Genomic DNA, 27,290 nt, shown 5'->3' on the forward strand with positions numbered 1-27,290 from the left:
GTCCACCCCCAGAGCTGCCCACAGTCTTCCTACAGGTCCCTGTGGCCGGCATCCAGCCACGGTGGCTCAATCGGGAGGTTTTTTTTTTTTTTTTAAGTGCATTTTTTGTCTCCACAAGCACGGTGAGTGTCCTGTGTGGCACTCTATCCGAAACTGTTCATAAAAATGAGCATCTGTGTCTTCGGAAGTCCCCACCTGCGCGTACCACAAAAGACAATGGTTTATAGAGATGCGGTTCGTGATCACAACTATGCTTTGGAAAGGATACAGAAGCTGCTGAGGGAGCATCGCAAGTGAGGCTGCCACCCAAAATCTGTGTTTTATCTGATACACTCAGCTGACAGTAAACTGCGATAAAAAGATGGGGAATGTAGAAATAGTCGGTAAGTTAAGCCAAATGGGCTAAGGCTTTAATTGAACATGTTTAAGCATCAATAACACCGCCCGTCAATGCCTGACAGTCACAAAGAATACATGCACAGGGATAAATGTATTCCTATTCAGTAAGGTTATCAACAGGTATCAAAAATATAACATTTATACCAGAAATAATATCTGGAAAAGAAGACACTCTTGCCATCCTCAAAGGTAGGCAGAGCCCGCCCACGTGTCCTCAGGACCACGGCCCCCGCAGCAGCCGACCCTCTCAGTGGCTGACCTCCAACAACGGCCTCTGCCCAGTCGTGGGCTTGTTTAAAAAGCATCCTTTACATAGTAAAACTGTTGTCAAACAATGCTGTAGTTTAAACACCCTTCCCCCAAAACAAAGACGTTAGGTTGTGCAAGAGGTGTGCATTCCAGAACGGTTTCCTGCTGGATCTCAGAACTGTTTTGAGCTAAAGTGACCCAAGGCGGCGCCCGCCCCCGGCAGCAAACCCCGGAGCCAGGCAGCGTCCTCACCGCCAGGTTTGCAAAGGCCTCCTTCTTACTCAGCAGCCTCAAGGGCGAGAAATCCTCCTGCTGCTCTTAAAGACAAACCACTTTTTATTTACCGTTCTGCACGGTTCAAACTGATTAAATGAATCGCCAAGACTGCTGTAGCTTCCTTCTCATCAGTCTCGAGGAGCTGAAGGCTGTCTCCCTGTTGGAAAAGACAGAGACGACTGCCCCCTCGTGGTGACTAGCGTCACTGCTACCACAGGAATCAAACGCGCTCTGGGAACAGCCGAGGCTCCCCTGCGGTCCAGGCGTCTGGGCTCATAATTGAATCAAAGCCGACCAGCTCAACGTAGCTCTACACGATATCTCACCCGACACGGTACATGCAAAACGCTGCAAATTACTTAAACAAGACTTTCTGAGGAGTTTTTGATGGTGTTTAGATACCAACTGGGCTTGCATTTTCAAACACGTTTTTTTCAATTTTTTTTTTCTTTTTGGTGAGGAAGATTGTTCCTGAGCTAACATCTGTGCCAATCTTCCTCTATTTTGTATGTGGGATGCCGCCACAGCATGGTTTGACAGGCCACATCTTGGATCTGAACCCTCAAACCCTGGGCCACCGAAGCGGAGTACAAGAACCCAACCACCACACCACTGTGCCGGCTCCTTAATTTTTTTTTTTTGAGGAAGATTAGCCCTGAGCTAACATCCATGCCCATCTTCCTCTACTTTATATGTGGGACACCTGCCACAGCCTGGCATGTCAAGCAGTGCATATGTCCACGCCTGGGATCTGAACCGGTGAACCCCGGGCCACCAAAGAGAAGTACGGGAACTTAACCACTGTGCCACTGGGCCACCCCCCGCCTTAATTTTTTTTTAAACTATTTTTTTCTTCTTCTCCCCAAAGCCCCCCAGTATATAGTTGCGTATTCTAGTTGTGAGTGCCTCTGGCTCTGCCATGTGGGACGCTGCCTCAGCCTGGCCTGATGAGCGGTGCCACGTCTGTACCCAGGATCCAAACCAGCGAAACCCTGGGCCACTGAAGCAGAGTGTGAGAACTCAACCACTCGGCCATGGGGCTGACCCCTCCACTTTAATTTTTAATCGTAGGAAAATGCATAATATAAAATTTGCCATCTTAACCATTTTGAAGTATACAAATCAGCAGTGTGAAGTATATTCTCCAGAACTCTTTTCATCTTCCCAAACTGAAACTCAGTCCCCATTAAACACTAACTCTCCATTCGCTCCCTCATCCAACCCCCCTTCTGCTCTCTGGCTCTAGGAATCTGACTGCTCTCGGGACCTGGTATCAGTGGGATCATACAGAATCTGTCCTTTTGTGACTGGCTTATTTCACTTAGCGTAATACCCTTGAAGTTCATCCATGTTGTAGCATGTGTCAGAATTTCCTTCCTTTTTTAAGGCTGAATAATATTCCCGTGTAGGTCTAAACACATTTTGTTTACCCACTCATCCATCAGTGGACACTTGGGTTGCTTCCATTTTGGCCACTGTGAACAATGCTGATATGAACATGGATATAAGCTCTCTCTTTGAGACCTGCTTTCAGTTCTTTGGGGTATATAACCAGACCAAACAGTCAGTCTATTTGTAATTGTTTGAAGCACCGCCATACTGTTGTCCGCAGCAGCTGCACCGTTTTCCATTCCCACCCACAGGCACAAGGGTTCCAGTTTCCCCACACGCTCACAGGCGAAGAGGACGTTTTTCAGAACCATATTCACGTCTAACAAAGAGAGCCATTTTAAGTCATTTCATTTTATTGAGGTAAACATCTTTAAACAAGTCAAAGAATAAGAAACTATTACAAAAATGCAAATAGTCACAATGACAGCAGACCAGAGACCACAGAATTTAAGTCTTATCATGTGAATTCAATTAATTTGCTCTCACGAAAAGCACAGAACGCCCTGCCTGCTGGGAAGCGGCTTGCACACGTTTACCTAACACAGGGCTTCTGGACTTGGGTTATCTTAACAACACATCAGCACTTTAAGAGTTTGAAATCAGTTAACTAGATGGAGGAATCCTTTCACAACATATATGTGAAGTCATCACAATGGACGCTTCAAATATCTTACAATGTTATTTGTCCACTATACCTCAATGAAGCTGGAAAAAAAGAATTTGGATTTAGGACCTATGAATGATTTTAAAATATGGGGAGAAAAGTTCACAGCAAAAGCAGCTGCTGAGCTAAGAAAAAAATTGGACTCATTACAAAGACAGGCACTAATTCATTTTCAGTACCAAAGGGACATTTCATGTGCTTCTCGAAGGCAGGAAAATGCTCTCCAACTGGAAAAGGGAAATACTCATTATAGGGTGTTATAAAAAAGCACAAATTCTTTACACTTTCATTATCAGGTTTTTATGTTTTTCTCACTCTGCCAATTATTTAAAATCTATAAACAAAGCAGTTTGAGCAAAGCAACAGGTGATGGACTGACTGCAGCAATAATGCAATGCAAGCGGGGGCTCACGCCTGCCGAGGGACAGCGAAGACAGAAGGTGAAATCTCAAAGTGGACCTTGCGCGTATACCAAAGTAAAATATATTGGGTGACATTTTCTAGTCTAATCTAGAGTTTTTCATTTTTCTACTCAGTTTTTTAAAATAGCATTAATTTCTTTTTTTGTTGAATTTAGAACCACTGTAATTAAAAGTATTATGATAGCTTTAAATTTTATGGAAAATTCATTTGTATACAAAAGGATACGAAATTAGTCTTTAATGTTTTAAAATCACAATATTAGAAAAATCATGGGTGTGTACAATTCACTAAAAAGGTTCCTGGCTTTGCCTGTTTGCTGAAGCACTAAATAGTCTACACCGCAATCGAGATAATTATGATCCAAAAATCACTGCTGGTTATTGGGGGCCATCTTGCCAACAGCAGGGGAACAAATTCATAGGTTTGAGGTTTTATCCTCCAATTCAAGATTTGGGCCTTTTGTAAAATACTTGCAATGTTTTTTGAAATATTCAGTCAAAAAATAGGCAAATAATTCTAGGCATTCCCTCGAACTTTGGAAAAATTGTGACCATCCCTTGTCATGAACCTAATTGTTTCAAAGAAACAATTCAAAGAAGATGCTGAAACTTCTAACCTGCATTAAGAGTTAAGCACCATCAAAACGAAACTTGCATCTCTACAGCTTGTCCATCATGTCCAGGATCATCTCGCAGGTCATGTCTTCGTCCAGGTCCTCGGTTCCCGCCGTGGTTTCTCCGGGCTCGACGGGAGCCGCCTCTCCTGGGGACTGTCCTCCCTGCGCAGCGGAAGCCTCCTCAGCAGCAGCTTCTTGGGGGAAAGGCACAGGGTTGGCAGATTTAAAACAAAGCCAAGAAGTCAGTGCAAAGATATTTCGGAAACAACCACAATTTTTAACACAGCAGCGAACATTTTAAAAAACGACCTTTCCATTTATAGGACAAATACGCTGCTCTTGACTCTCTGCTCTAAGTCAGAGTGTCCCCGAGCTCAGCTCTGCAGACTTAGGGCTGCACGCTCTGTGGCTGGGCCGTCTCGAGCACTGGAGGATGTTCAGCCTCGGCCTCCACCCGCCGGATGCCAGTAGAAGCTCCTCCTCAGCTGTGACGACAAAAAATGTCTCCAGACATCGCCACATGTCCCTGGGGGGCCAAACTGCCCCCGGGTTTGGAACCACAGCTGTAGAGCGAATGTGGATCCTACAGACTGTAGAGAGTGGGGATGCTCACACAAGTCTTGTTTCAGAGCCCACGGAATGACCCCGATGAAATGAAAACAGCTGCTCGCAGAGGATCTGTCCCTTGGGCCGATCCACATACATGGAGTCAGTTCGGGTCAAGCCTTGTCCTGGGTCCCGTGAGCCACACCCAGATCCAAAAGCATCCGTGCCCACGGCCCCAGCAGCTTTGAAACAGTCAGCCCAACTCCGGGAGGTTAAAAACAGAAGATCACGGGAGATCTACCCACATTCAACGCCCTGCCCATTTTCCAAATTACCTCCCAAGCCCAGCACGGAACTTGACTGCCTGCCCACTGGGATGGGAGACGACGGGCCCACTTAAGGATGGTTTTTACCCCTCGTTAGTTCAACGTTGCCTGAAGATATTTCTGCTGGTGGTTCCTTGAAGCATGTTTTGCGGGGGAGAGGGGACGGCACTAAGACCCAGTTCTCAGGGATGAAAAGGAAACGAGCGCTGGATGGGAAGTGCAGGGCTGTATCTGCCAGTGAACGGGCAGGGCACATGCGCTGACCCCCCAGCACGGCACAAGCAGAAGTGAGACAACTATCTGGATAATACAGCTTAAAAACAACCCTGAAAGGCAAATTATGTTGTATTTTTCGCTAACATAAGCCGGTTACTTGTCTCAGTTCACACTTCGCTTAGGGTGCAAGAGCCGACCATGTAAAATATGGGAAATGTTTTAATACGTCCAGCTTCATCATCACTGACTTTTAAACCTACAAGAGCTTTCATGTCTGTGCCCTTCTGGAACGTGGACTTCATGCCGGCAGCTCTGCCAGGGGCCCTCTGAGGCCAGAGGAGAAAGCAGCGATGCCTGCAGTGGGTTGAACAGTGGCCCCTAAAAAGATATGTCCATATCCTAACGCCCCGAGCCTGTGACTGTGACCTCATTTGACACAAGGGTCTTTGAAGCCATAGTTAAGTTAAGGATCTCGAGATGAGATCACCCTGGATTTTCCAGGCAGGCCCTAACTCCAATGACAAGTGTCTGTCTAAGAGACAGAAGAGGAGAGACACAGACACCACGGAGAAGCCATGTGACCATGGACACACAGACTGGGGTGACGCAGCCACAAGCCAAGGGACGCATGGAGCCACCAGAAACTGGGAGAGGCCAGGAAGGACACTCCCTTAGAGCCAGCAGAGAGGGCTGATGCCTTGATTTAGGAATTCCAGCCTCCAGAGCTGTGAGGGAATAAACCCATGTTGTCCTAAACCACTCAGTTTGTGCTCGTCTGCTGCAGCAGCCCTAGGACACGAACTCGGCGCCCAGCGTCCCACCAGGCTCCCGCCACAGCCCACCAGCAAGACTGATGAGCGCCTTGAGGGCAAGGGGGGCAGGAGCATGCATGTCGGTCACTCCGCCCCGCCAAACCCGTGTGATGGGGGGGGGGGGGCTCTGAGTGGTGGGTGAGTCACCACCCACGTCACTGATAACCAAACCAGGCGAAAGGAAGCTCGAGACCTGCCCACAGTGGCAGGAAGCGCAGCAGAGCTGTGGGGATCAGGCACCTTTGGGGTCTGGCACTTAGGGGCTCTGGGCGCGTCCCCTGCACAGTAATGCTCAGCACCCCGGCAAAGTCATACCAAGAAAATCACTGTCAAATTAAAACCCAGTTCGTTTAAAAAGAGGTACCGTCTTCCTTTCCCGCCTCCTTCGGGACAGCCGGCTTTCTCCTTCTCATTCTTCGTCCTTCTCCCGAGGTGGCCGACTTTTCTTGCCCCGGTTCACACTTCTCCGAGTGTTTTCGCATGTTAGTCTGTCGAGGAGAGGAGAGAGCACATGGTGAAAGTCCAAGTTGGCATCGCCGGAGGAACGCGATTTAAAGCGCACGGAGCGGAGGCGGGTGCCGGGACACGGGCAGCGCTGACCTTTACCATCCCGTACAACAAAGAGAACTGTTTAAAGGTGAGCCCCTCTGTTGTGTTTGGGTCTAGCCAAAAGCTAGTTTATTTTTAACCCTGTTTTATAATAATAGAAGTCAACGAGAAGACCAAAGCTATTTTCCTAGAATGCATCTACTCCCTAAAGTGAGAATTGATGTTAAAACAGAAATACGGAAATCAGTAACATACCACACAGATTTTACTGCCAGGCCGGTTTCTCTGCTGACCTACTATGCACAGTTATTAAAACTGCACACAACATTCAGAATTCAAAGAGAAGCTCGCGATTTCCCAGGCAAGCCTACCAGCGATACATTCCCATGGAAGAACACAGCATCTTGGCTGAGGGGTCTGTTAAAGTCTTGGCCTATTTTTTAAACTTATTAAAATAAGTTAGAACATTTTCACTAATCGAAAAGTTCATAGGCAAAAGTAAGATGCTGTGACATGTCATTAAATTGGCTGATTATGTAAAACATGCCATCCAGTTTCCGTTTCGACGCGAGTGTGGCGTCAGCAGGACCGTCCTGCTTACGGAGAAAGGGGGAAGGATTCACGTTTAAGTGGAGGGGAAATCTCTCAGGTTATTTAAATTTCTTCCATTTTATGCTCATCCACAAGGGCTGGCGGACTGTGGCCTGAGGGCCAGAGCTGGCCTGCCCATTGTTTTTGTAAAGCAAGTTTTTGGGAACACGGCCACATCATGCACGAATTCTGCGTCTAAGTCAGTTTTTGAGACGGACTTGAGCAGCTCGGGCAGAAACTCTCCGGCCAGTGAAGCTGAAATACTATCTGGCCCTTTATAGGACAAGTTTGCCAGCCCCTGGTTTATATGATGGTTGTGGATGAACGAAGCCTTTTGGGGTCAAGAATTCCTTTGTAAATATGATAAAAGCAACGGTTCCTTCCCCAGCAAATTGCGTATATGTCTACACACACACACATCTACCTATAACTTCACGAGCCTCACGGTTGACGACAATGGATGACAGTTTTGGAACTAACCAAACCAAACCATGTCCAGCCTATAAAAGAGGATTAAGGTTTTAAGAAAACTTACAGGACATTTCAGCTATTTAGGACTCACAGGGCAAAGTAATACGACAAACTTTTGTGTCAGAGAAACGTTTCTCAAGAGAGGAGGAAGCCAACATTCTGAACAGGGAGCAGGGTCCTTCCCGGAGCGAACGGGGCCTGACTTGTGACATTCCCATACGGAGACACACTGTGACGACCGAGTGTTAAAGAGCAGAAGTTTGCGAATAATCTACTTTTTAAAAGTTAAACTGGATTCAAATATCCAGATATGCTTTCATCTATTTCTTTCTTTATTTATTTTTAAAGACTTTTTAAGACAAGTTTTAGGTTCACGGCAAAATTGAGAGGGAGGTAGAGATTTCCCACAAGCCCCTGCCCCCACAGGCGCAGCCTCCCCCACTATCAACATCCCCACCACAGCCTAGTCATCCTTCTCCCCACCCCAGCCCCTGGCAACCACTGACCTTTTTACCGTCCCCTTAGTTTTGCTTTTCCCAGAATGCCATTCAGTTGGAACCATACAGCACGTGGCCTTTCAGATCCGTGTCTTCCACTTAGTGATATGCATTTAAGGTTCCTCCACGTCTTTTCGTGACTTGACAGCTCCTTTCTTTTCAGTGCTGAATAATACTCCATTGTCTAGGTGTATCACAATCTCCACCCATCTACTGAAGGACATCTTGCTTGCTTCCAAGTTTTGGCAGTTATGAATAAAGCTGCCATAAGTATCCGTGGGCAGGTTTCTGTGTGGACGTGAGCTTTCAGCTCCTTTGGGTAAACACCAAAGAGCTTGATCGCTACACTGGATGCTAAGAGTCTATTCAGCTTAATAAGAAACTGCCAAACTGTGTTTTAGAGCGGCTGCGCCATTTCGCATCCCCAGCAGCATGGAACGAGAGCACCTGTTGCTCCACATCCCCGCCAGCACGTAGCGGCGTCAGCGTGCTGCATTTTGACCATCCCAATAGGAGTGTGGTGGTACCGCACTGTTGTTTCAGTTTGCGTTTCCCTGGCGACAGACAATATGGAACAATTTTTCATGTTTATTTGCCATCTATATATCTTGTTGGCTGAGGTGTCTGGTAAAGTCTTTGGCCCATGTTTTAATCTGGCTGTCTTCTTATTGTTGCGTTTTAACAGTTCTTTGTATTTTTTTGGATAACAGTTCTTTATCAGATGTGACTTTTGCAAATATTTTCTCCCAGTCTGTGGTTTTTCTTCTCATTCTGTTGACACTGTCTTTCACAGAGCAGAAGCCCGTAATTTTAATGAGGCCCAGCTTATCAATTATTTCTTCCATGGATCCCGTCTTTGATGTTTTATCTAAAAAGGCACCACCATGCCCAAGGCCATCTACGTTTCCTCCTGTTTAGCTTGTAGGAGTTCTACGGCTTTGAATTTTACCCTTAGGTCTGTGATCCATTTTGAGCTAGGTTTTTTGAAGGGTGTAAGGTCTGTGTCTAGCTCCTTTTTTTTCTTTTTCTTTGGATGTCCAATGGTTCCAGCGCCAGCTGTTAAAAAGAGTCTCTTTTTTCCATTGTGTTGCCTTTGCTGCTTTGTCAAAGATCAGCTGACTATATTGACGGGGGTTACCTCTGGGCTTTCTATCCTGTTCTACTGAACTATTCGTTCTTTCACCAATAGCACTCCGTCTTGATCACTAGAGGCTTACAGTAAGCCTTGACACTGAGTGCTGTCAGTTCTCCAACTTTGTTCTCCTTCCACGTCGTGTCGGCTACTCTGGGTCTTCTGCCTCTCTATACGAACTTCAGAATCAGTGTGTCGATCGACGTCCCCAAAACAGCTTGCTGAAATCTGACAGGGACCGCGCTGAATCTACAGATCAAGCTGGGGAGAGCTGACATCGTGACGGTATTGAGTATTCTCACCCACGAACGCGGAACCTCTCTCCGTTTATTTAGATCTTCTTTGATTTTGTTCATCAGAGCACTCTTCACTTCCGTCACAGTGTTTTTTATCTCTAGCATTTCTTTTGGTTCTTTCTTAAGATCTCCATCTCTCCTGACATTGCCCGTCTGCTCTTGCGTCTTTATCTGTCTTTATCTGTCTGCTTTACCCATTAGGGCCCTTAGCACACTAATCATGGCCATTTTAAATTCCAGGTCTGATAATTCCAACATCCCTGCCGTGTCTGGTTCTGAGGCTTGCTCTGTCTCTTCCGATTGTGGTTTTCGCCTTTTGGGTTGCCTTGTTATTTTTTCCTGCTACCTGGGCACGATGGACGAGGTAAAAGGAACTGGTGCGGGGGGCCTCTAGTGACGCGGTGGTGAGGTGGGGGAGGGGAGCATCTGCAGCCCTGTGAGAAGGTCTCAGGGTTGTAATCAGTCTGCGCCTCTGCACTATGAGCTTCACCATGTTCCTCAGTTTCTTTTTCCTCCCCCCTTAGGTGGGACAGGAAGGCTGGAGTGGGCTGGAGTCGGCTATTTCCCTTCCCGGCTCAGTTAGGCTCTGATGATCAGCGTAGGCTCTGGTTAAGGAGTGTGCAGCCTTGTTCAGAATAGAGGGCTCCGGGGGGGGGGGCTCTCAGAACGGTTCTCTTCCCCCTCCCCACGCGGAAGGGGATTTTTTTAGACATTCACTGTGGGAACCTGGTTGAACTCCTGGTAGTAAAACATAACATTGTCGGGGGGCCCCCTACGCAGATCCCTCTCTAGTTTTCAACTCTCTGTAGGTGTCCACTCTGAGCCTCCAGCAATTCATCAATTACAGGCCAGGTTTTCCCACCGGCGCAGTTTTTCTGCTTGTGAGTGCCTGCCCAGGCAAGCCGTGACGCCCTGTATTCACCTGTCTGTCTCTCCAACCCTGGGGGCATGGTTTGCCCTGTACCCTCCCCTCTCTTACAGATCCTAGAAGAGCAATCGATTTCTCAGTCTGTCCAGCTTTTTACTTGTTAGGATGGAGCGAGGACTTCCGGGCTCCTTACACGCAGAACCGGAACCGGGGAGTTCCTTTCATTTATTTTTTAGACAGCTTTATTGAGATACAATTCACACACCATGTGATTTGTCCATTTAAGTTTATAATTTAGTGGTTTCTAGTTTCTTCAAAGAATTATGCAACCATCATCACAATCAATTTTAGAATATTTCAAAGAGAAATCCTATACCCTTAACAGTGACTCTGCATGCCCCCCTCCTCTGGCTCCTGGCAACCCCTGTCTACTCTCGGTCTCCCTGAATTGCCTGCTCTGGACATTTCACACAAATGGAGTCAGATGCTATGCGGCCGCCCGGCTCCCTCAAGGTTCGCCCACGGTGCGGCACGTGCCCGCACTTCACTCCCTTTTCTGGCTAACATCCCACTGAAGGGATTTCCCATATCTGATCTGTTCATCAGTTGATGGACACTGGGTGGTTTCCACTTTTTGGCTGTTAGAAGGATGCTGCTGTGAATGTTTGTGTATAAGTTTTTGTGTGGTTCTATGTTTTCAGTCCTTTGGGGTACGTGCCTCGGAGCAGAACCGCTGGGTCATATGGTAACTTTATGCTGAACTTTTTGAGGACCTGCCAGATTGTCTTCCAAGGCGGCTTCACTATTTTAACATACCACCAGCAAAGGCGGAGGGTGCTAATTTTTCCACATCTTTTATTATCTGTCTTCTTGAATTGCAGCCGTCCTCATGGCTGGTCCCACAGGCAGCTCACTGTGATTTTTTGCAGCGCCCCATCTGGACGCGTCTGGAGTCTTGGAAGTTTGTCCCCTACGTTCTCCTACTAATGGACCCTGAGAGCTTGTTCGGAGGTTCTAGCAGGGCAGCGCAGCGACTTATACCCTTGAGCGAAGAACGGTCCTCCTGTCGGGGAAGGTCGTCCTCTTGGACCAAGCGTGCAGCTTCTGGAAGGAAGCACACAGGGTGGTGGAAAGGACACCCGCCTGGCCAGACAGATCAGCCAAACCAGCCCGGGCGATCAACGGGGAGACAGCTGTTGCAGCCAGATGCCCTCACGTCCTATCTCTCTGTGGTTTTTATGCCGACGTCCCTAGTGACTGATGACGCCGAGCATCCTTTCACAAGCCTCTTGGCCACTGGTTTATCTTCTTTGGAGAAATGCCTACTCAGATCCTTTGCCTGTCTTTAATTGGGTCTATGTCTTTTCACTATTGAGTTGTAGGAGTTCTTTATATATTCTAGGTGCAAGTCCAAATATGCTTTCTTGAATGGAAGAAAAAGTTTCAAAACTTCTGATTTTACGCTCCGAGGGAATCTCTGAGCTGACCCGCTCTTTCCTCTGCTTTCTTGTTTCTCACGCCGAAGAGCAGTTTCTTCACAACTTTAACTCAGCGTGACTGACACTGTTTCTGGAGTGTTGCCACCACTCCTATTTGGTATTTTGAACTAATAGCATTAATACTCCAGAATTATTCCACTCTGCTACCCAGAAAAACACAATTACCCTACTATTTCCTTTTCAGAGAAAAGGTAGTTTTTTCCACAAAAGTACTCAACCTCAGATCATTCAAAACTCTTATCAAGTCAGACCGGAGCCCACACTGTCCAGGATCTGGCTGACCATCTGTGGGGGTTGGAAAACGTCCATAAATTCTCTGACACTCTTCCTTTCAAAAGAAAGCCCTTGAGTGTGGGCTGGACTTTGGGATTCGTTTCTAATGGATAGAAGTAATGTTGTGTCACTTTTAAGACGAGGTGACAAAAGGCACCGTGGCTTGCTCCTTGCTCTCTCTTACTTGCTCTGGGTTATGAGGACACGGGAGTAACCCAATGGAGAGGTCCATGTGGTGAGGAACTGGGGCCCCTGCCCACTGCCATGTGAGGGCGCCATCTTGGAAATGGGTCCTCCTGCCCTAGTCGAGCCCTCAGTGATGCAGCCGCGGCGATGCCCTGCCTGCACCTCAGGAGAGACGCTGAGCCAGGGCTGCCCAGCCGAGCCACAGCCACGTTCCTGACCCACAGAAAATGTGAGACAATAAGTGTTGGTTGTTTTAAGCCACTAAGTTTTGAGGTAATTTGTTACGCAGCAATCGGTAACTAACACCCCAAAAAGAACAAAATTGAAGAGGAAACGTATTTCTCAGCACAGTACCAACAGCACTTTCTAAAAACGTCCAGAAAATGTTCTGACAATTGCGTTCTCTCTGTGAAGGAGCCTCAATCTAACTCACGGGGACAATTTTGAAATGTTACACTGAAAGCAGGGGTTCTCTAGAATTCGGGGAGTCTGAGACATCCCAAAACTATCGACAAGATTTTGGTTGTAGGATTGTCTTTTTGCACAGAAGGGGAGACCACACTTTTACAAGATTCTCAAGAGTTTTGTGACTCCAAAAAACTAATAACCACTTTCCCTTCCCTCCGGCACGTGAAGTCCTGGCGAGCTCCTATCATCAGGTTTAGACTCCCGAGGGCGACACCGGGAGACAGAGGGACCTCCTCCAGGAGCCATCACATGACAGAAGTGAGCTTACCCAGCGAGAAAAGCCTCTGCCACACTTGGGGCATTCGTAGACAGTTGGGATGAAATCTGTGTCATGGTGCTTCTTGAAGTGAACGTTTAGAAGCTGCTTCTGTCGGAAACACTTATTGCAGGAAAGGCAGGCAAACGGCTTCTCTCCAGTGTGGGTGCGCGTGTGAACCGTCAGGTGCCGTTCCTAGGAGGGAAGAGGAAGAAAACAAACAGCTTAGCTATTTACGGGAAGTTTTCAGTATTAGACATTATTTTTGTATGCTTTTTTTTTCTCCCTCTCCAAAGATGAGCATGCAATTAAGAAAAATCATAGCAAACACCCACTGCTAGGGCAGCAGCACGGACTGGCCGTCTACAGACAAACTTGTACACGGCTGGGTTCTCATCCCAGCTTCTGCCTTCAGTCTGCTGGGGATGTCGCTGTGGTTGAAACAGATGAAGAAAATCTTCTCTCAAAGATATGTGGTTGGAAAAGGGAGCAGAATTTTAATGATTTTTTCAAATAATTGTGGACATTCTTCTCTGATATTACACCAAAACTCAACAAGTGGTAATTTCTTAAAAATTGGTTAAAATATAAATCTGAAACCACAACAATGAACTTTTTGTACTCTGTTACATTAAAATCTGTTCATTTATCTTTTCCTTTGAATGGGTCTTTTACCCAAGCATGATTTTGTAAAATAATCAATTGATCATTTGGAAACCATCAGTTTACTGAGTTACAGAGTTTCTAAGTGTTGACACATTTCATCATTCTTCAGAAAAAACCAGTCTTAGAATCACTCCAATCTCGTTAGAAAAGTCTTCAAGTACCAGGAAGCCGCCAAGCTCGCAGTGGGAGACAGAAGTTTTCCAAAATTCTAATTCTCACCTCCTCTTGAAAGCTGAAATTGTACCCACAGCAACACATGTTTTCCTGGAAGTGACAGGGTCACTTCACTTACTTTCAGGAAAAGGTCTGCCACATACACAACAACTGAAAGGCAGAGGTTGTCTGTCTCTTGTTCTTTCAAGTAAAGATGGTGGTTCATGAGAAAGCAGCTAGTTGAGCTGGTAACTCAAACCCCCACTTTCCTCCAGAGAACCGGGGGGCTGGCAGACTGCAGCGGGCTCGATGCCAGCTTCCCAGCTCATCACGCAGAATCTTAGAAAGGCGAGTTTTCAGGGTCAAGACTGAATAAATTTAATAACTTTTGATGCTTCGTGAGGGACATTTTGTGTGTGTGTGTGAGGAAGACTGGCCCTGAGCTAACATCCGTGCCCAGCTTCCTCTACTTTATGTGGGATGTCGCCACAGCACAGCCTGACGAGTGGTGCTAGGTCCGTGCCCAGGATCTGAACCCATGAACCTCGGGCTGCTGAAGCAGAGCGCGTGAACCTACAAACTATGCTACTGGGCTGGCCTCATCAAGGACATCCTAAAGCAAAACTGCCCCTTATTTTTGCTGCCAGTGCACTAAGGTGACATGGTGACCATCCTGTTTGGTGTCACTGCTTTGACTGCACTGAGGCATCCCTGCGGCCTCTGCACCGTCGGTGCCAACGCTAACAGCACAAAGAACAAGTGATGCCTCAGCCTTATTATGACAGCCGTTCTGACCCTATCGCCCTGACTGGTCTCGAGGGCTCTGTGAACCATCCTTTAGGAAGGGTGGTTGTAAACCATTGGCTCACACTGCCTTCTGGCTCTTCCGAACAGTCTCTTTTATTAAAGCATGGCTTCTTCCCAGTGTTTTCAAAGCAACAGAAAATCCCGCCACCACCCTCCCTTCTTCCGTATTCCGCCGCCTCCCGCCTCCCCACATGGACCCAGCACGGCACCTGCTTGCAGGAGTAACTGCAGTGCTTGCACTGGAACCTCTTCTCGTTCTTGTGGGTCTTCTGGTGCTGAATGAGGGCGTAGCGTTCGTGGAAGACGGCAGAACAGTGGCGGCACTTCATCTCCGTGGCTTTGTAAGTGTGCAGGTTGCGCAGGTGGACCCCTGAAACAGCCACAGCACGTCACATGCGGGAAGAGGGTGATTTCCTGTGAAGCCGAGGCCCCCGCCCTCTAGGTCAGCGTTTCTGAACCTCGGCACTGTTAACACGGGCCGGCTGACTCCTTCTTGGGCAGAGCGGGGTGGGCTCTCCCGTGCACTGGGGGAGGTTTAGCGCATCTCTGGCCTCCACCCGCCAGCGGCCAATAGCGCCCTTTCCTCCCTAGTTCTGACAACCAAATGCCTCCAGAAATGGCCACACGTCTCCGGGGGTAACGCCATTCCTAGTTGAGAACCACTGCTCCAAACGAACAGCACACTGACCCCCATTCTAACGCCCTTGCCATATGGAGTTAACTGTTACGTAAGGCAGGGCCGATTGGACCTGACACGGTCACTTAACAAAGCACTTTGAGAACCTTATCATGGTGTGGGTGGATTTTTAGGATATTGTTAAGCTGGTTTTACATAAAAAGATATAACTTCTGTATTTTAACTTTTAAAAAAGTCCAGATGTTAGAAGTCAATGCCCTGTTTTTTCCTACATCATAACTGACCTGAGACATGCAGTAAGGTCTGACTGGATCTGCTCTAGGATAATTTCTGCTCAACTGAGTGTAAAGCATGGCAGGGTTTTTTTTTTTTTTTGGTGAGGAAGATTGATTGTCCCTGAGCTAACATCTGTGCCAATCTTCCTCTATTTTGTATGTGGGATGCCTCCACAGCATGGCTTGATGAGGTGGAGGTCTGCACCAGGGATCTGAACCTGCGAACCCCAGGCTGCCAAAGTGGAGCACGTGGACTTACCCACTATGCCATGGGGCCGGGCTCTGCATGGCAGTTTTGAGATCCTCTGTGTTAAGAGGCTAAATGAAAACTGACAACTGCTGGTGGGGGTGGGGCCTGGACACGCTGCCTCGGTCATTTACAGAGCCTGACTTCTCACCTGGTGACGACAGGCTTGTTCACAAAGCACCAGACTGGGGCACACGCAGTGCCACGCACTGGGTGGGAGATGACCTGTATCTCTTCGCTACAGTGTCACAAAAGTCTCGTTTCCCTCCTGAGCCACAGGCTCTGCCCCTCGTGCCCTACAGACGCTGTGTGTGCGGCACGCTCGTAGCTATAGTAACACTGACAGAATGCTCCAGATGAAAAATAAAGCTCAGGCTTCATCTTTACCCTTTCAGAGATGTTTTCAAAACAGAGCATCTCATCTCCAGAATTTCCCTGGGCAAACTGGTCACTCTGTATTTTTGCTAACATGTTTTGAGCAATACAGGGTTATGTATTTTGAAGAGAAAAAAAGATCATGGGAAACAGGAGGCCAGGGACCCTGAAACAAAGGAGAGAGGCCGGTTCACTCACTTCCCCCCTTGCTGCCCACGGCTAAATCCCGGCTGCTTTCGCTGCAGGCGGACGGAGCCCAGGCTCCAGCGTCTGGCATCAGAGTCGCACACAGTGAGGCCCGCTCCTGCTCCACTAGGAGGGCGGACACGTCACAGTGTGGATCTCGTGTCACAGGCATGACACAAAGTGAGTTTTATGGAGAGAACTGTCCAGGCTCTTACTTTCAGACCCTCAGCTTCCAGCGCCACTTAGGATCCCAGCAAGGGCTGGAGAGCACTTTGCTGAATGTCACGGAGAACAGAACCCGCAGCCAGGCCACCCCCTGGCACCCTGTCACAGGACTCCGGTGCAGTTCAGCCCGGGTCTCTGAGCCCCAGCTCCATCATCTGTAAAAACAGGCTCAAGATAGGACTAAAATAACAGCCCTGGAAGTGCTCTATGAGCTGAAATGCCACGAGAACTCATCGCGTGTCCTGCGCATGCCCCTGAGAACAAGCTGTGACAGTGCACTGATGACATCCCGCCACCAGATGGCACCACAGGACCTGCGGAAGAAAAGTCTTCCCGGCGCAGATCCCCAGGCTGGGCTGCAGGTCCTCGAGGTCCCCGGAATCTGGCCCAGGGCGGGACCCCAAGGAGCCCACAGACGCTGGAGTCAGAGGCAGTGTGCTAAGCCGACACTCACGCAGGTCGCTCTTCCTCGCAATGATGGTGGCACAGTGCGGACACTGGTATTTGGGGACGTTCTCGCTGTGCTTCTGCAGGACGTGTGTCTTCATGGTGCCACTCTGGGTGAAGCGTGCGTGGCAGACGTGGCATTCGTAGGGCTTCTCGCCTGTGATGTGGATGACAAAGGTGACCCCTGCAGAGTGGCTTCACCCCACAAGCCCAGATCCTGGCCAAAGGACACCGGAGCCCAAAGCTTTTCTTTCTGTCCCAAGCCCCCTTTTCAGCCCCTTTGTTATATGTTTAACCCCCCAATTAGTAATATTCCTATAAGATTCCTAAATCCAGCCCAAACAACGGTATGTTGAGTACAGCCGTGTGACAGCAGTCCAGACGGGCGACTCCCCTAACAGCTGGTGGCTACTTGTGGGTTCAAGACAGCCAGCCAGTTCCTCCCCGTGGGGTTACATAAGGAACAGAGACGCACACGTAATGCTCTACACAACAAAATGCAGAGGAAGCCTATTCTGAAACCAGCACATTTGGCTTTATATTTTGCCTTAGAGTTGAAGGATGAACTAAGGAGCTGACTTTTAATCCCCTGCAACACGTGTGGAAGCAAGTACTTGAAGTTCTACTCCTCACGGTGGGTCAGCACAGGATTTACGGGGCTCCCTTGACGCAAAATAAACGCAAAGGTACAGATCAAAAGCCCCATGTCCCAAAGGCAGCGGGAAATTCACTTTGACTCGTGAGCTTTAATTCTGCCACCAAAGGGTAACTTCCACGCGCCCACTTTAACAGCGGACCACACGCTCCCCAGAGGGCTGCAAGCCCCGGGCCGGTACCTGAGTGCGTCCGCACGTGCCGCTTCAGCTTGTAGGTGTCCTTGCTGGCGTAGCTGCAGAGGCCGCACTGGAAGGGCCGCTCCCCCGTGTGCGAGCGGATGTGCCGTGTCAGCTTGCTCGCCTGGAGGACAAACGAGAGGGATTTACCACGACGGAAGCTCCACGCTTGCGGAGTCTTCAAACAACCAGCATCGTACAAGACGTCCAAACTCATCCCATTTTAAAATCAATGCCTATTTCACACACGAGAACTTGAACCAGCCGCGACTTTTTATTTTCTGCTGCAGAGGATTCTCTTCCTGTGACGCGTGTGTGAGACCCTCGGGGGATCCAGAGGGGTCGTTTCAAGAGACTCAGCTCAACTGCACTTTACCAGGGAGAAACTGAAACCTAGCCACTCAGGGCCATCCGTGGTTTTATTTTCATTCCTAAGGAACATACGCTCAAGAGCTGGAAAGTTTAGATCACGCGGACTGTGCAGAGCCAGAAGATTTCTGTTTGCACATAAAGTGGGAACCTTGGAACATCAGCTCGTCAGTGGACCATCACGGCTCCGAGTTCCGTGGACCCTAAAGGGCACGTGAATGGAGGACGGCCTTCCTCCCCACTAGGGATGGCTGCCACGTGTCAGGAGTTTCTCATAAGAAGCAATTTTTAAGTTGAAGAAAATTAACTCTAATTTGATTAGTTAATATCCCAGGCAATTAGTTAAAAGGCAAACAAATTACCTCCCATTTGACTACTTTTTGCCTGACTGTTCCACCACCTCCTGGACTGTCTTACTCTGAATTCGCCTGAATTCTGCGGGCCCTTCTCTGCCTCGGGGCTCAGTGGACCAGCAGCCACACCCAGGCTACGGATGTAGGAAGGCCCGCGCCAGCCCTGCTCGTGACCCCGGGAAGGCTACTCCGTCTGGCTCCCCTAAATCGACAGGCACACACAAGCCTGAGGAACGTTCAAGAACAAAAGAAGACTTAGAATGGAAACCAAGATCCAAACGGAAAAATTTAGATTTTCAGAAGAAAAGTAGATGGCTTCAAGTACATCAGAAAGCGAAATAAAAAGAATTTTTAAAATGATAGCATGAAGGGTTTGATAGGATGAGCGGTGTGAAGGATCAAAGAAGGCTGTGGATGCACCTTCTCTGGACAGCTTCAAAAGGGAGGCTTTCGGAGCTGGTGCAGCCGACCCCACAGCTCCCGTACAGTCCTGCTGGCGTACGTGGAAGGGTGGTGTGGTGCAGAGAGGGGCTCAGGCTACGCTCCCTTAAAGCAGACCAGCCTGGCAAGACTTGGAAACTGCAAAAACGGGGGTCAAGGCAGCAGCAGAGGGTGTACAGGCCGAGGCCGACCACTCCGCGGGCTGCGTGCAGACCACCCACCCGGGAAGGGTGTCAGGGGGCCTGGGCATCTGCACTGAGAACAGGACACCAGCAAGAAGTCCACCCCGGGCTCAGGATCTCAGATGGTTTCGTTCTTTGACACCCTCATTTCATGCTTTCATACTACAGGCATAACCTTTAACTCAGAGGAAAAGTAGTTCTTAAAAACCATAATAGCAGAAAAAGATTCTTGGAATCGAAGTGTGACCCTGTGCATGGAATTTCCTAGTTTATGAAACACAGTTGCCTCATTCCTATATTTAAACTCGAGCTGTCCCCTTTCACTCAGTTCTGTTCGAGTGTATCACCGTTTCCCGACGGGCTGGGCCCCAGGAGCCGGCAGGCGCCCTCCCAGACAGGGCGGCCCTTAACATCAATCGCGGGAAACTGAGACGGGAAAGCAGGCATCGTGTTCTGCTACTGTTTCACCCAGAGACCCGCTAAATCTGCGAGAAGGTACAAATAAGACAGTCTGTTGAAGTGACCACAACACGTGACTGAAGTCTGAAACGGGTGGTCTCTGTGACAAGCAGTGGAAATGGCTGGTTAGATCTTCAGGCAAGTTGCTCTGTATCTGCCCACGTGCCGTGGAGGTAAAGTGAAAACTTCCAGCAAAGCTTCAGACTGACCTGCTTTCTAGGTCGGAGCACACACCTTGCTCTTGTGGAACCGAGAATTACAGAAGATACTGGGGGGAACTTTGTGACAAATTTGAGAGTTAGCTCTCAAGCATCACAAGTCACTTTAATTGTAATTTGCACCCCTTTACCTATTGCTTTCACTTTTCGATAATCAAAGAAAAAAAGAAACCCAATTTTCTATTTTAAATTTAGAAGATGGAACGCCTATTATTTCCTGCCTAGATTTGGTGTGAATGACATCTTTAGGAAAAACTATTTTGTAAGAGATTCTGCCGTGAGTTTAACTGAACGACCTTCACGGCTGCTTCTGAGAAGACGCCACAAAGCTTCAGGGACAAGAGTGCACTTACTTCCACGCTGGCGTACTTGCACATGGAGCATTTAAAGGGTTTCTCGTGAGTGTGTTTATAACGTCTGTGTCGGACAAGTTCTCCACTGGTGACAAACGCCATGTCACAGTCGCCACACTTGTAGGGCTTGGTTCCTGTAAAATCACACAGTTTTTCCTATTAAAACAAGATTTAACCATAGATTTTCATAGGAGTTTATAACATAAATTATACTCAGTCGCAAATGTTTTAAAAATTAAGAGGCTCTTTAAACCATAAATAACCCAGACAGATGTGAGAAAATCTCTGTGACTTTCAACATTTTTAACCAAAATTGAAGAAGAAAAGACAAAACGAAAGTCTAAAACAACACATTATTTTAAAGTAGAAATGGGTGGACCAGCCACGGGGAATCGCTTCTCGGTGGTCTTACCCGTGTGGGTGTTGACGTGGTTCCGCAGAAGGGTCACACTGCGGAAGGCCTTCAGGCACAGGTGGCACGTGTGGGGCTTCTCATTGCTGTGAGTTTTCTTGTGACGGTTAAAACTCGAGATTCTAGAAGAGGTGAACCCACAGACGTCACACTGGAAGGTTCGTTCTCCTCCTGCAAGAAGAAGACACAGCGTTTATACATTTGTAAAAATCTTTCTTTAGATGTCCCAATTCCATTAAACACATCAAAGGAAGCTCAGACCAGTAACCTAACTTTACATCTTGAAGAACCAGACAAAAGAGAGAAACCCTGCACCCCTAGCGAGCAGAGGAAGGAAATAATCAAGAGTTATGAGGAGATACATGAGACAGGGAACAGAAAACGACAGAGGACCACTGGACCAAAAGTGGGTTTTTTTAAAAGATCAACACTGACAAACCTTTATCTGGACTTGTAAACAAGAAAAAACAGAGAAAATTCAAATAACTAAAATCAGAAAGAAAAGTGGATATGTTACTACCAACCACACAGAAACAAAAAGGATAATAAGCGAATACAGTGGACAGGTGTGTGCCAACCGACTAGATAACCTAGACGGAATGGAGAAATTCCTAGAAACGCACAAACTACAAAAACCAACTGGAGAAGAACATCCCAACAGGCCTGTAACAAATCTAAACAGACCTGTAACAAATAAAGAGATCGAGTCATTAATCAAAGCCTCTTGACAAAGAAAGCCACAGGACCAGGCGGCTTCACTGCAGAATTCTATCAAATGCTAAAAGAAAAATGAACATCAATCTTTCTCGAACTTAGAAGAACAGGAAACACTTCCGAACTCATTCTGTGAGGCCAGTGTTACTCTGACACCAAAAGAAAAAACAACAGACCCATATCCCTTACGAACACGGATGTGAAAACTTCAACACAACAGCAACAAACCAAATCCAGGAGGGCGGCAAAGGATTGTGCACCACGACCAAGTGGCATTTATCGCAGGAATGCAAGAGTGGTTCCATATGAAATACGAAAATCAATCCAGGTAACGCACCATATTAACAAAAACGATCGTCTCCACAGATGCAGAAAAAGCATTTCACAAATTCCAACATCCTTCCACGATGAAACACTCAACAAACTTGGAACAAAGGTTTATGGATTGAATTATGTTCCCAAGAGATATGCTGAGGTCCTAACGGCAAATATCTGTGAATGTGACCTTATTTGCAAGTAGGGGCTTTGCAGATGTGCTCAAGTTCAGGTGGTCCTACTGGGTGAGGGTGGGTCCTAATCCAATGGCTGGTGTCCTGATAAGAAAAGGAAGACACACAGGGACAGTTTATGTGACAACAGAGGCAGAGGCTGGACTGACACATCTACAAGCCGGGGACTGCCAGGATTGCTGGCAACTCCAGAAGCTAACGGAAAAGCTCAGAACAGATTTGCTCCCACAGCCTTCCAAGAGGGGGTGGCTGTGCCAACACCGTGACTCCAGACTTCCAGCCTCCAGAACCGTGAGAGAACACACTTCTGTTGTTGTAAGTCACTCGTTTGCGGTGTTTTGTTCCAGCAGCCACCGGGAAACGAATACAGGCACCAATTAAAAAATGGGCAAAGGACTTGAACAGACATTTCTCCAAAGAAGACCCAAGAACGGCCAACATGCATACGCAAAGCCGCTCAACATCATTAGTCATTTGAGAAACGCAAATCAAAACCACAGAGAGATCCCTCTTCACACTCACTAGGATGGCTGTAATTTTTTAAAAATGGAGAATGTGTTGGTGAGAGTGTGGAGAAACTGGAACCCTCATGCACTGTGGCGGGAATGTAAACCGGCGCAGCTGCCGTGGGAAGCAGCTTGGCAGCTCCTCAAAAAGGGAAACGGAGTAACCAGAAGACCCAGCAGTTCCGCTCCCAGGTACACACCCCAAAGAAGTGAAAACAGGTGTTCCAACGCACACTTGTACGTGAATGCTCACAGCGGCGTCACCCCCAACAGCCGAAAGGCAGAAAGAGCCTAAAAGTTGCTCGGTGGATGAACGGATGAACAAAACACGGTGGATACACACAACGGGACACTGTTCAGCAACGACGAGTGAAGCGCTGACACGACACAGAAGAACCTTGAAAACACGTGCTACGCGAAAGAATCCAGACACGAAAGGCCATATATTGTATGTGCCTGATTCCAAGTAGAAGAAACGTCCAGAACAGGCAAAGCCACAGAGACAAAAAGTAGAATGGTGGTGGCCAGTGGCTGGGGAGCGGGTGGGGTGGGAAGTGACTGCTTAATAGTTGAGGTTTCTTTTGGGGGTGATGAAGGTGTTTTGGAATTAGTGGCAATGGTTGTAAAAAATTGTGAATATACTAAAAAGCTGAAAATGAGGTAGGAATTGGGGATTTGGGGGTATAATCTCTTGGTTTAAAAATCTGAGAAGCTAATGTATAGCAAAGGTTGCAAACTCTGCCACCTACTGAAGCAGAGGCAATACACCGAACTAAACGACTCTAACCACAGGTAGGAAGGAGGGACGGCGGTGGCAATGCGGCTTTCTAAACCAAGTCACTTCCCAGCCCCGCCACCTGTTCCTGGAGGAAGGAAACAGAGCTGAGTGTTGCCAGAAATGACTTTTTAAAAATGAGCTAGAAATGGAGATTTTAGGGGTGAACTCTCTTCACTTAAATAAGTGAGAGACTAGGGTTTTTTTGTTTTTTTTTTTGGTGAGGAAGAGTGGCTCTGAGCTAACATCTGCTGCCAATCTTCCTCTTTTTGCTCGAGGAAGATTGTCCCCGAGCAAACATCTGTGGCAATCTTCCTCCATTTTGTGTGTGGGATGCCGCCACAGCATGGCATGATGAGCAGTGGGTAGGTCCACACCTGGGATATCCGAAGCCGCAAACCCCAGGCGGATGAAGTGGAGTGTGTGAACTTAACCACTACACCACTGGGCCGGCCCCAAGAAACTAGTATTTTTTTTAAAAGCCAAACAAATAATTTTTGAGGGTCAAATTCACCCTGTGGGCTGTCGTGATGCGGTCTCAGTTTTAATGATGTAATTTCCTCACCTCGCCCGATCTTCCTCTCCGAGCACCCGTCTGTGTGGCTCTCCCGGCACAATAGAGCCGTCCACCCTCATCAGAAGCCACACACTCTGCAGCCACACCCACAGGCCACTCCTGCTGCCAGGAACGCTGATCCCAGTCTTAATGGTTTCCGAGTCCCCCCTCCTGGCCTCACCCAGACATCCTCTTCCCTGGATGGCACCTCTGCTGCCTTCGGACATCACTCCCAGCCCTGCAGCACCGGCTCTCCTCTCCACCAGCCCCACCCCCACGGGGCTGAAAACTAGGGCGCAGGTCAGGGCCCCCCCTTCTCTCTACGTGCACAGTGCTTCGCTGGAACGTCTTTACCGTGTTTTTAAAACGTTTGTGTGCAAAACACAAAACTCTTTTGGATTTGATTCACAATACAGAACATTAGTTTAAAATTTCTCCCATTTCCTGACATTCTGAAAGCAACCGAGAGTCAACCACTTAAAACGTCAACTACCACCTCCTTCCACGGAAGGAAGAGCCGCCCCGTTCCCGGCAGCCTCTCCTACCCCAGGAACTGGCCTACCCTTTGCCTTTTTGTGATCTTTTGGAGAGGTGGCTTTTTCAACACACGCTGGATCAGATGCAGGTTTATCTTCTTGTTCCTCCACGTTTAAGCGTGACATCGTCAGAATAATTTCTTCTCTTCCTTCATCGCCCGGCCCAGCTTCCAAGAGAAAGAGCTGCTCTTCTGTTCCGCCGCTGAACCCTCCTTCAGCCACCAGCTGGGCTTCCTCCAGACCTTTCTCAAGCTAACGAGCAAGAATAAGTATTCAAACAAATACGATACTATTAATTACAATCTGATTAAACTCCTTGCCTTGATGTAACCACAGAATACATAAAGAAAAACAAAAACAAAAGCAGCGCAAAAGACTGTCCATTGCAACTGAAATGCTTAAGCTGTAATTATTAAGCATCAAGAGCTTTGAGGGTGAAACATAAGCTTTTTTCTTTTTTAAACACAATGTACCTTATAGTATTCTAATTAGTGCAACTTTTTTAACTCTTAAAAAAGAACAGGAGGTCTCCCAGGATTTTCCTGGGCATTATTTTCACTGTGTTTAACTTTAAACTGCTTCTCCACACATAACACTGCACAAAGAGCAACTTAAAAAAGTAGTTTTCTGGGTTTCTTTCCCTGCGTAAGGGGTTCGTTTGTTGAAACCAGCCCTACCTTAATCAGGCCAGTGTTTTCAGCCAGGCTCACCACAAACTCACTGTCCCCGCCGACTGCGGCCGCGTTCCCCTCCAGAACGTGCACCTGCACCGCCTGCATCTCTTGCAGGGCGTACACCTCTTCTTGGCCACTGACGGCCAGGCACTGGTGCAGGCTCTGCAGGGACCCCTCTTCAAGCCACAGCAGCGGCTGGAGCCCGCTGCCGGCCTGCTGCACCACCACCTGCACCCCTTCTTGGTGCTCAGGGGCCAGCCAGCTGATGTCCTGCAGCTCCACATCTTCAGAGACGAAGTGCACCGTCTGCAGGGTCAGAATTTGCTTCTGGCTCTCCTCTGTGGGGACCAGCACCAGCTCCTGCCCTCCCTCCAGCATCTTCGCCTGGAGGGCCTCATAGGTGCACTGGGCCTCCAACTCGCCAGGTCTCGGGCCCTCCATCACTGTGCACACGCCATCTTCCTCGGCCTTCTCCTCCAGGACTTCTGGCATTAACTCCAGTTCTTTGATTTTGGTGAACTGCTCAGAAGGGACTGAGATCTCAGTCTCTGCCATGGTGGCTGGGCCTGTTTGAGAAAGCAGCGAGTGGTCTTGGTAAGGCACAGTGGGGTCTGGACCTAGCAGGCTTCGGGGACATCCAGGCCTGATGAGGTTCTCGCCTCAAAACGCTTTGGGCCTTGTAGGGGCCAGGATTAAGTTGGCTCAGCCTAGGCCTAGGAGGGGCTGAGCCTAAGCAGGGTTTAGGCTTAAGCAGGTGTCTGTCCAGAAGATTCTAAAACCAAAAGATCTGGCCCTGAGCAGGCTTCCAGCAAATGCACGTTCCAGACCTAGCAAGGAGGGGCGTGAGCAGGGTTTGGGTTAGTGCACATTCTAGGCCTAGAAAGCTCGGGCCTGAGCAGGCTTCCAGCAAATGCACATTCCAGGCCTAGCAAGGAGGGGCCTGAGCAGGGTTTGGGTTAGTGCACATTCTAGGCCTAGAAAGCTTGGGCCTGAGCAGGCTTCCAGCAAATGCACGTTCCAGGCCTAGCAAGGAGGGGCCTGAGCAGGGTTTGGGTTAGTGCACATTCTAGGCCTAGAAAGCTTGGGCCTGAGCAGGCTTCCAGCAAATGCACGTTCCAGGCCTAGCAAGCAGGGGCCTGAGCAGGGTTTGGGTTAGTGCACATTCTAAGCCTAGCCAGGTGAGGCCTGAGCAAGCTTTCCACCATTGCATAATTCAGACCGAGCACCATCTGTGGCCCGCAGGTTTTGAGCCTAGAACCTCTAGCCCGCCAGCCTTGGCCAAGCAGGCCTCACGCGCACGCACGCGCACCCACCGGGCCTGGGGCGCCCCCACCCTCCCGGCAGCGCAGCCTGGGCCTCCCGCCCACGCGGCCGCCAGCCGGGCCCTCCCCCGCCGCCCACACCCACGCCCGAGCAGCCTGTGCTCTGAGCCACCGCAGGCTGGCCCCCCGGGCAGCCCCTCACCCTGGAGGCGGAGCCTGAGCGCCTGGCCCGCCCCAGCCAGCTGGGCTCCGCCTTGAGCCTCCGCGTGCTGCAAGCCGCTGCTCGCCGCCAGCCGCCCGGGCGCGAGGGTCGAGGATGGCAGTGCGCAGCCGCAGGGCGGGAAAGGGACAGTGAGCAAGGGGCGGGGCCAGGGGGGAGGGGGAGATGGACGACGACCCCGGGGGAGGCGGGGTTGGGGGGACCTGCAGGGGGTGCTGAGACCTGATGGGGAGGGGATAGATGTGGGGAAATAGAGGGAGACGCGCAGGGGGCACTGAGACCTGGGGGAGATGGATGAAGAGGGGAGTGAGGGTGGACCCACAGGGGGCGCTGAGACGGGGGAGGAGGAGATAGACATGGGGAAATAGATGGGGACCCACAGGGGGCGCTGAGACCTGGGGGAGATGGATGAGGAGGCCAGTGGGGGAACCTGCAGGGGGCGTTGAGATGGGGGCGGGGGGAGGGGATAGATGTGGGGAAATAGAGGGGGACCAACAGGGGGCGCTGAGACCTGGGGGAGATGGATGAGGAGGGGAGTGAGGGTGGACCCACAGGGGGCACTGAGACGGGGGAGGAGGAGATAGACGTGGGGAAATAGAGGGGGACCCACAGGGGGCGCTGAGACCTGGGGGAGATGGATGAGGAGGCCAGTGGGGGAACCTGCAGGGGGCGTTGAGATGGGGGCGGGGATAGACATGGGGAAATAGAGGGGGACCCACAGGGGGCGCTGAGACCCTGGGGAGATGGATGAGGAGGCCAGTGGGGGAACCTGCAGGGGGCGTTGAGATGGGGGCGGGGGGGAGGGGATAGACGTGGGGAAATAGAGGGGGACCAACAGGGGGCGCTGAGACCTGGGGGAGATGGATGAGGAGGGGAGTGAGGGTGGACCCACAGG

General features: G+C 49.2%; 1 protein-coding gene across 3 annotated transcripts; it reads right to left on the bottom strand.

Annotated features, from left to right (window-relative positions):
* Positions 1 to 2,647: 2,647 nt before the first annotated feature.
* Positions 2,648 to 26,767, bottom strand: CTCFL (CCCTC-binding factor like). Of its 3 annotated transcripts, XM_070589624.1 has the most exons (12): positions 26,378 to 26,767; positions 24,917 to 25,479; positions 24,266 to 24,491; positions 20,644 to 20,814; positions 20,232 to 20,365; positions 17,860 to 17,980; positions 17,031 to 17,180; positions 14,841 to 15,001; positions 13,018 to 13,200; positions 6,284 to 6,407; positions 4,020 to 4,213; positions 2,652 to 3,207 (listed from the first exon to the last, which is right to left on the bottom strand). In XM_070589624.1, the coding sequence occupies exons 1-11, from the start codon at positions 26,751 to 26,753 to the stop codon at positions 4,062 to 4,064; spliced, it is 2,361 nt and encodes a 786-aa protein (XP_070445725.1). In that variant the 5' UTR covers positions 26,754 to 26,767; the 3' UTR covers positions 2,652 to 3,207; positions 4,020 to 4,061. The 3 variants fall into 3 exon arrangements, with proteins under 3 accessions (XP_070445726.1, XP_070445724.1, XP_070445725.1); XM_070589625.1 differs by having other exon boundaries at positions 2,648 to 4,210; XM_070589623.1 differs by having other exon boundaries at positions 2,648 to 4,213.
* Positions 26,768 to 27,290: the final 523 nt, after the last annotated feature.

The sequence above is a fragment of the Equus przewalskii genome, chromosome 21, assembly GCF_037783145.1.
Source record: "Equus przewalskii isolate Varuska chromosome 21, EquPr2, whole genome shotgun sequence".
NCBI lineage: Eukaryota > Metazoa > Chordata > Mammalia > Perissodactyla > Equidae > Equus > Equus przewalskii.